General features: G+C 44.5%; 1 protein-coding gene and 1 pseudogene across 1 annotated transcript; both read left to right on the top strand.

Moving 5' to 3' along the window:
- The first annotated feature begins 1,320 nt into the window (after nucleotides 1-1,320).
- Nucleotides 1,321-2,277, top strand: LOC140913766 (olfactory receptor 8U3-like). The gene has a single exon (XM_073350565.2). It carries the CDS (start codon nucleotides 1,339-1,341, stop codon nucleotides 2,275-2,277), a length of 939 nt encoding a protein of 312 aa, XP_073206666.1. The 5' UTR covers nucleotides 1,321-1,338.
- Nucleotides 2,278-8,705: 6,428 nt separating this feature from the next.
- On the top strand, nucleotides 8,706-9,640 carry LOC140912767 (olfactory receptor 8U9-like; annotated as a pseudogene).
- Nucleotides 9,641-9,974: the final 334 nt, after the last annotated feature.

The raw sequence follows: 9,974 nt of genomic DNA on the forward strand, positions 1-9,974 counted from the left end.
ACTATTTTTTTCAAAGAAATTATCTTTTTCCCAGAAATTATAAGCATTCCATCAAAATACCAAACTCCCCTGCTCCCTAAACCATGGCTATGGGTCTCTTGTGATGCTCCAGGGCAGTTCAACAAGAGGAGAGACCATCATGCATCATGGGGGATGTAGCCCAGCCTGGGAGCCTAGCCAAGGAAGATATTGGTGGTGTGTGGTATCGGATGCACCCCCATGGTATTTCTGAGACGAAATATTCAGTTTTTAGCAAAAAGATTTCGGTCTCCACAAACAACCTTTGTGTATCAGCTCTATGCAGTAACCGGCTTGCACTGAAAGCAGCAGGATGAAATATACCCCTAACCGCATACTGTGTGATTCTGGTAGAAATTGCATCATTTAATAACACAGGAGGAAGGAGTGGGCCAAATTAATCCCCAGGGCACGAATTACACTGAATGTGGCTTTGGTTCACTGAATGTGTTATTAGGTGTTTTAGGTGTATTAGGTAATTAGGTGTTATGGCTCTCTGAGCTCAGGTATTCCCAGTTGCTTCAGGAATCATCTGCCATAGATCACACATCTCGGTATAAACCTTCCCGAATTCTCCAAATTGGCAGTTTCTTTCAATGGGGAAACACCAGCACATCTCTCTCTCTCTCATCTCAGCAGGTATGTGCTATTGTCCTGTATTACAGTCACACACACACGCAGACACCATGGGGATCAGCAGGTATTGAATTCCAGACCTCCAGCTCTAAAAGCCTCAGGCCCAACTCCGACCCCTTCAGCTAAAGGAGAGACCTCCTGGGTTGAAAAAAATAGGCAATTACCTAGTCACTGAAGCCAGGGCTTCCCATGATGTCTCTGGGTTTTCGTACAGGCTCAAGTAAATGCCAAAAAGCTTAATAAGCACAGTGAGCAACTTTACCCCAAATGGACATGCCAAGGCACAGAGCTCCCCTTGCCCAAAGAGGGTGGAAAGATTGACACTCTTTTACTCTCACCCCTTCTTTAGATAAGGAATAATCCCTTCAGATTGATTTTCTCACAGCAGAGTCACAAGTCACTGTTTTCTGTTGAGGATTAGTGAACAGCAGTGTTTGTGTGGGGGGGCATGATTAACCTGCGTATCATTGTGTTTGCACAGCGTGTGCATTTCATCGAACACCTGGAATGACCAGCTGTGAACATCTGGCTCTGTGGTCTTAGCCCTTCCCGGAGTGGATACTGATGCCCATTAAGAAACTGATCTCCATTTAGCTTCACTTACTTCATTATAGTGAAGGGACAGGTTTTCGCACCATTCACCTGCCCAAATCTTTGTAGCTGCCTGATCTCTGTTTGAAGGAGATGGAAGAGGGAAATCACTCGGAGGTGAATGAGTTCATTCTCTCAGGACTGACAGATCGTCCGGAGCTGCAGGTCCCCCTGTTTTGGGTGTTCCTACTGATTTATGGTATCACCCTGGTGGGGAATGGGGGGATGATCTTGTTAATCACAATTGATCCCCGACTCCACACCCCCATGTACTTTTTCCTCAGTAATTTGTCTTTCTGTGATCTCTGCATTTCCTTGATAATTTCCCCTAAGATGCTGCTGAATTTCTTAGCTGAGAGGAAAAGCATTTCTTACACTGCCTGTACTGTGCAAATGCATCTCTCTATCATTTTTGCAGATGTTGAGTGCCTCTTGCTAGCTGTGATGGCGTATGACCGTTATGTGGCCATCTGTAACCCGCTGCTCTATACGGTCACCATGTCCCGGCAGCTTTGTAAACGGCTGGTGGCTGGGGTGTACGCTGTGGGGGTGGTGGATTCAATGATTTACACGTGTTGTACATTTTGGCTGTCATTCTGCAGCTCCAACATCATCAATCATTTCTTCTGTGACATCCTCCCACTGTTGGTGCTCTCCTGTTCTGACACCCACATCAATGAGATTGTGACGTTTGCTTTCATGAGCTGCATTACAGTGAGCAGCTTTGTGACTGTCCTCCTCTCCTATGTCTATATCATCTCCACCATCCTGCAGATCCGCTCAGCCGAGGGCCGGCGCAAAGTCTTCTCCACCTGCAGTTTCCACTTGACCGCTGTGGTTCTGCTTTTTGGCACCCTCCTCTTCATGTATTTACGTCCCACCTCCAGCTATTCCATGGACAGAGACAAAGTGACCTCCGTGTTTTACACGGTGGTGATCCCTATGTTGAACCCCCTCATCTACAGCCTGAGGAACAAGGAGGTGAAGGATGCCCTGAGGAAAGCAATGAATAAACTCCTAACCAATTCTTAATTCTGTTTAACTGTGTATTGGTTTAGTGATGGGGAGTGGAAACAGGTGAATTCCATTCCCAGCCCATTGCAATGTAATTCGGAGAGCTCATGGTAGTATTGCTCATTATTATATTATTATCATTACTTATTTGTTGATATTCCAACAAGTTCTGCAGGCCCCAGCTGAGATCAGTGGACAAAACTCGAGGAAGACTCACAGGTCCAGAAAGAGAGAATGATTTTATAAGCTGATGGCTAGGGGCATCCACCTAGAGGGTGAGATGTTCAATTTCACATCTCAGGACATCAGGTTGGGGTTTCTGTGACCCAACCCGTCACACAGAGTTTAGGAATAACATTGCAAAACAATGTGTGTGTGTGTGGGCGAGGGCCAGGGGGAGGGCGGGGCAGGAGGACAGCACAAGAACTGATGGACTTTAATTGCACCAAGGGCGGTTTAGGTTCGGCATTAGGAAAAACATCTCAACAGTGAGGGTTGCTAAGCACTGGTATAACGTTCCCAGTAAGGTTATGTAATCTCCACCACTGGAGATTTTTAAGAGCAGGTTTGAGAAACACTTGTCAGGGATGGTCTGGATAATACTCAATTGTGCTGTGAGTGCAGGGGAGGGGAATAGATGACCTCTTGAGGGCCCTTCAAGTCCAATTATTCTATGATCTCACAAGGAGCCCTGCACTGGGAGGAGGGGGGACGCCAGCCTGAGCACTGGGCAGGGCAAAGGACTCAAACCTGCCTGCACTTCATATTCAGCTCCGCTGTACCCCCCACCACATGCACACACACAGTGCCCACTGCACACCAAACACACACACACACACACAGCCTGACACTGAGCTCAGTCAGAATGCAGAAGAATCTCTACGGGGAAGCTGGGACAGCTGCAATATTTCCAACTCACCTGAACAAAAAGAACCGAAGGGGATTCTGCTGCCCTGGCAGGGAGATAGGACTAGATTTCCCAACTGGTTTTTTCCATGGACAGCTTTTTTGAGGCCTGGTTTAGGCTTAAAAAATAGATCAACACAGCTCCATCACACAGTGTGGGGAAACTTTTCACACCCTGTGCGAGGCAGTTAGCTTGTACTGACCCTCAGTTTAACTTTTCCATTGACCTTGCTACTGCCTCTCAGAGACGTGGATTAACTACATTGAAGGAAAAACCCTTCTGTCAATGTGAAAAGCATCTACACGACGGCATTGCTGCACACCATAGCTGAGTCAATGTAATGGCTTTAGTATAGACATTCCCAGAATTGATGGGGAGTTTTCCCCCTTCCTCTTCAAGCTTTTTTTCTCTCCTTTTCCATTAGTCTTCTCCCTCCCTTGTAAAGCTGTTGAGGACGGAAGCAGTACCAGCTCAGATCCCTAAAATCAGACATCGAGTCAAATCTTTCCCTGTTTGCTAACCACACCAACGTTACCCTTAATACCTCTGCAGCTGCTTCCTTGGGCGGCAGAGGTTAAAAATGGCTTTGATGATTTGAGATTTGCTCCCTGGAGCATCTTTTCTCCTACAAAAAACGGGTGTCCACAGTGCATGCAATTAATGTGGTTGCCATGTCTTTCCTTTTTTAAATGGAACACGGCCAGAAAATAAGCTGACCTGGATCGCTCTTTCTCCTGTGAGGTCATTTTAACACAATACAAAATGGAGGTGACTGTAATCCACTTAATTTGTTGGTCATCTCTCCAAATGTCTCTTTAAGTAATTTGCCACCATTGGGATGCAAAGGTGTCTCAAAATGAATGAATTTCTTCTGGACTAGTCATTTATTGTCAAAAACAAATACTTTTTTAATTGACCTGAAACTATTAACAAGTGTGTTTCAAATACTCCTAAAAGTTTTGTCCCAAAATAATGTGTGTGTGGGGAGGGGGGGGGGAGGATTTTGATACTGGTAGCAACATAGCCACAGTAGGAGGCGGTGGTGGTCCTTGCCTTTGTAATTTTTAGCCAAATAGTTGGGATGTTCACCTGTGAGGTGGGAAATCCGGGTTCAATTCCCCTTCTGTTCAGTGCTGGGGAAAGCTATGTGTGACATTGAAATCCTTGTGCTTTATGAAAATATGCTTCTGAATATGGCTAATGTAGTGCCAATCTTTAAAAAAAGGGAAGAAGGAGGATCCTGGGAACTACAGGCCAGTCAGCCTCACCTCAGTCCCTGGAAAAATCATGGAGCAGGTCCTCAAAGAATCAATCCTGAAGCACTTGCATGAGAGGAAAGTGATCAGGAACAGCCAGCATGGATTCACCAAGGGAAGGTCATGCCTGACTAATCTAATTGCCTTTTATGATGAGATTACTGGTTCTGTGGATGAAGGGAAAGCAGTGGATGTATTGTTTCTAGACTTTAGCAAAGCTTTTGACACGGTCTCCCACAGTATTCTTGTCAGCAAGTTAAGGAAGTATGGGCTGGATGAATGCACTATAAGGTGGGTAGAAAGCTGGCTAGATTGTCGGGCTCAACGGGTAGTGATCAATGGCTCCATGTCTAGTTGGCAGCCGGTATCAAGTGGAGTGCCCCAAGGGTCAGTCCTGGGGCCGGTTTTGTTCAATATCTTCATAAATGATCTGGAGGATGGTGTGGATTGCACTCTCAGCAAATTTGCGGATGATACTAAACTGGGAGGAGTGGTAGATACGCTGGAGGGGAGGGATAGGATACAGAAGGACCTAGACAAATTGGAGGATTGGGCCAAAAGAAATCTGATGAGGTTCAATAAGGATAAGTGCAGGGTCCTGCACTTAGGATGGAAGAATCCAATGCACCGCTACAGACTAGGGACCGAATGGCTAGGCAACAGTTCTGCGGAAAAGGACCTAGAGGTGACAGTGGACGAGAAGCTGGATATGAGTCAGCAGTGTGCCCTTGTTGCCAAGAAGGCCGATGGCATTTTGGGATGTATAAGTAGGGGCATAGCGAGCAGATCGAGGGACATGATCGTTCCCCTCTATTCGACATTGGTGAGGCCTCATCTGGAGTACTGTGTCCAATTTTGGGCCCCACACTACAAGAAGGATGTGGATAAATTGGAGAGAGTCCAGCGAAGGGCAACAAAAATGATTAGAGGTCTAGAACACATGACTTATGAGGAGAGGCTGAGGGAGCTGGGATTCTTTATCCAGTAGAAGAGAAGAATGAGGGGGGATTTGATAGCTGCTTTCAACTACCTGAAAGGGGGTTCCAAAGAGGATGGCTCTAGACTGTTCTCAATGGTAGCAGATGACAGAACGAGGAGTAATGGTCTCAAGTTGCAGTGGGGGAGGTTTAGATTGGATATTAGGAAAAACTTTTTCACTAAGAGGGTGGTGAAACACTGGAATGCGTTACCTAGGGAGGTGGTAGAATCTCCTTCCTTAGAGGTTTTTAAGGTCAGGCTTGACAAAGCCCTGGCTGGGATGATTTAACTGGGAATTGGTCCTGCTTCGAGCAGGGGGTTGGACTAGATGACCTTCAGGGGTCCCTTCCAACCCTGATATTCTATGATTTTCATGCTATAAATAGCTAGATATCTGGAGTACTCTTACATCTCTTACAGGTTTTACATTCCACCTATTGGGGCCAGGAGAATGAGGTGATTCTGAAACCATGAATGAATGAGAAGATATCAGCTACAGCTGCAAAAAATAAGTATGTTTCACCTGTATCTAACATTCTGTTCCTTTGATTCCAAATTTGTTGCTGAGGCTGGTTGAAAATTTTTCTTCACAAGTGTTTTTGATGGGAAATTGGATTTTCCATTCAACTCTTTTTTCCATGAAATTATCTTTTCCCTGGAAACTATAAGCTTTCCATCAAAATATGTCAAGGTTCCTTCCCCACTCTGAACTCTAGGGTACAGATGTGGGGACCTGCATGAAAAAAACCCTAAGCTTATTTTTACCAGCTTAGGTTAAAACTTCCCCAAGGTACAAACTATTTTACCTTTTGCCCTTGGAATTTCCAAGGCCACCACCAAACTTTAACTGGGTTTATTGAGAAACGTAGTTTGGACACGTCTTTCACCCCAAAATCCTCCCAACCTTTGCACCCCACTTCCTGGGGAAGGTTTGGTAAAAATCCTCACCAATTTGCATAGATGACCACAGACCCAACCCCTTGGATCTTAGAACAATGAAAAAAGCATTCAGTTTTCTTACAAGAAGACTTTTAATAGATGTAAAGGAATCAGCTCTGTAAAATAAAGATGGTAGATACCTTACAGGGTAATTAGATTCAAAACATAGAGAATCCCTCTAGGCAAAACCTTAAGTTACAAAAATGACACACAGACAGGAGTAGTCATTCTCTTTGGCACAGTTCTTTTCTCAGCCATTTCAAGAAATCATAATCTAACACATCCCTAGCTAGATTACTTACTAAAAGTTCTAAGACTCCATTCCTGTTCTGTCCCCGGCAAAAGCAGCATACAGACAGCCACAGACCCTTTGTTTTTTCCCCCTCCTCCCAGCTTTTGAAAGTATCTTGTCTCCTCCTTGGTCATTTTGGTCAGGTGCCAGTGAGGTTACCTTTGGTTTCTTAACCCTTTACAGGTGAGAGGATTTTTCCTCTGGCCAGGAGGGATTTTAAAGGGGTTTACCCTTCCCTTTATATTTATGACAGCTTGGTAAAAATCCTCACTAATTTGCATAGGTGTACACAGACCCAAACCTTTGGATCTTAAGAACAAGAAAAAAGCAATCAGGTTCTTTCAAGAAGAATTTTAATTGAAGAAAAAGTAAAAGAATCACCTCTGTGAAATCAGGATGGTAAATACCTTACAGGGTAATCAGATTCAAAAACATAGAGAATCCCTCGAGGCAAAACCTTAAGTTACAAAAAGACACAAAAACAGGAATATACATTCCATTCAGCACAACTTATTTTATCAACCATTTAAACAAAACAGAATCTAACACATATCTAACTAGATTGCTTATTAACCCTTTACAGGAGTTCTGACCTGCATTCCTGCTCTGGTCCCGGCAAAGGCAACACACAGACAGAGAGAGCCCTTTGTTTCCCCCCACACACACACTCCAGATTTGAAAGTATCTTGTCTCCTCATTGGTCATTTTGGTCACGTGTCAGCGAGGTTACCTTTTTTATTCTTAACTCTGTACAGGTGGAAGGGTTTTTCCTCTGGCCAGGAGGGATTTAAAGGTGGTTAGCCTTCCCTTTATATTTATGACAATACCAAACTCCCCTCCTCCCTAAACCGTAGCTCTGGTATTGTTCCAGGGATGTCCAGCAGGAGTAGAGACCATCATCCATCATGGGAAATGTAATCCAGCCTGGGAACCTGGCCCATGGAAGAGATTGGTGGTGTGCAGTATCTGAGGAACCCCCATGGTATTTCCGAGCCGAAATATTAAGTTTTTTGCAAAAAAAAAAAAATTGGTCTCCACAAAAAACAACAACAACCCTTTGTGGATCAGCTCTACGCAGTACCCAGCTTGCACTGAAAACATCAGGATGAAATATACCCCTAACTTCATACTCTGTAACTCTGGTAGAAATTGCATCATATAATAACACAGGAGGAAAGAGTGGGACAAATTAATCCGCAGGGTATGAATTACACCAAGGGTGGCTTTGGTTCACTGAATGCATTAATTAGATTTTATAGCTATTTGAACTCAGTTATTCCCAGTTGCTTCAGGAATCATGTCCCATAGATCACAAATCTCACTATAAAACTTCCCTAGTGCTACAAATGTGCAGTTTCTGTTAATGGGGAAAAAGCACCACATCTCTCTCTCTCTTCTCAGCAGGTACGTGCTATTATCCTGTATTACACGCACACACCATGGTGGTCGGCAAGTATTAAAGTCCAGACCTCCAGCACTGAAAGCCTTTGTCCCAACTCCGACCCCTTCAGCTAAAGAATTGACCTCTTTGGTTGGAAAAAATAGGCAATTACATAGTCACTGAAGCCAGGGTTTCCCATTATGTGGCTGGGTTTTCGTACAGGCTAAAGTAAATGCCAAAAAGCTGAATTAATACGGTAAGCAACTTTACCCCAAACCGACATGCCAAGCAACAGAGCTCCCCTTGCCCAAAGAGGGTGGAAAGATTGACACTCCTTTACTCTCACCCCTTCTTTAGCTAAGGAATAATCCCTTCAGACTGATTCTCTCACAGCAGAGTCACAAGCCATTGGTGTTTTTATTGGGATTATTGAACAGGAGTGTTTATGTGGGGGGCATGATTAAGCTGGGTGTGGTTGTATTTGCACAGTGTCTGCATTTTATCGAAAACCTGGAATGACCAGCTGTCAACATCTGGCTCTGTAAACTAAGCCCTTCCCTGAGCAGCTACTGATGTCCATAGAGAAATTGATCTTCATTTATCTTCACTTACTTCATTACAGAAAAGGGACAGGTTTTCCTCACCATCCACCTGCCCACATCTCTGTAGCTGCCTGATCTCTGTTTGGAGGAGATGGAAGAGGGAAATCATTCAGAGGTGACTGAGTTCATTCTCTCAGGACGGACAGATCGTCCGGAGCTGTAGGTCCCCCTGTTTGGGGTGTTCCTACTGATTTGTGGTATTACCCTGGTGAGGAATGGGGGGATGATCTTGTTAATTACAATTGATCTCCGACTCCCCTACCCCCTGTACTTTTTCCTCAGTAATTTGTCTTTCTGTGACCTCTGCGTTTCTTTGATAATTTCCCCAAAGATGCTGCTGAATTTCTTTGCTGAGAGGAAAAGCATTTCTTACACTGCCTGCGCTGTGCAAATGTATCTATCGTTTTTGCAGATGTTGAGTGCCTCTTGCTAGCTGTGATTGCGTTTGACCGTTATGTGGCCATCTGTAACCCGCTGCTCTATATGATCACCATATCCAGGCAGCTTTGTAAACAGCTGGTGGCTGGGGCGTACGCTGTGGGGTTGGTGGATTCAATAATATACACATGTTTTACATTTCGGCTGTCATTCTGCAGCTCCAACATCATCAATCATTTCTTCTGTGACATCCTCCCACTGTTTGCGCTCTCCTGTTCTGACACCCACATCAATGAGATTGTGATGTTTGCTTTGACGAGCTGCATTACAGGGAGCAGCTTTGTGACTGTCCTCCTCTCCTATGTCTATATCATCTCCACCATCCTGCAGATCCGCTCTGCCGAGGGCCGGCAAAAAGCTTTCTCCACCTGCTCTTTCCACTTGACCTCTGTGGTCTTCTTTTTTGGCACCCTCTTCTTCATGTATTTACCTCCCACCTCCAGCTATTCCATGGACAGAGACAAAGTGACCTCAGTGTTTTACACACTGGTGATCCCTATGTTGAACCCCCTCATCTACAGCCTGATGAACACGGAGGTGAAGGATGCCCTGAGGAAAGCAATGAATAAACTCATAACCAATTCTTGAATCTGTTTAACTCTGTATTGGTTGAGTTGTGGAGAGTGGAAATTCAATTCCCATCCCATTACAAAGTAATTTCGCAGAGCCCGTGGGAGTATTGTTCTTTATTATATTGTTATTATTATTAATTTGTTTTTATTCCAACAAGGTCTCCAGGCCCCAACTGAGATCAGTGGACAAAACATGGGAAGCATCAGAGGGCCATAGATAGAGAATGATTCTATTAGCTGGTGGCTAAGGGGACTACTTAGTGGGTGAGATTCTCAACTTCACATCTCTCTTCCAATGGTTATTTAATTAGTTATCTACAGTAGAACAAATTTGAAAGGAGAGATTGAGA

Source organism: Lepidochelys kempii, chromosome 6, assembly GCF_965140285.1.
Source record: "Lepidochelys kempii isolate rLepKem1 chromosome 6, rLepKem1.hap1, whole genome shotgun sequence".
In the NCBI taxonomy this organism is placed as follows: domain Eukaryota; kingdom Metazoa; phylum Chordata; order Testudines; family Cheloniidae; genus Lepidochelys; species Lepidochelys kempii.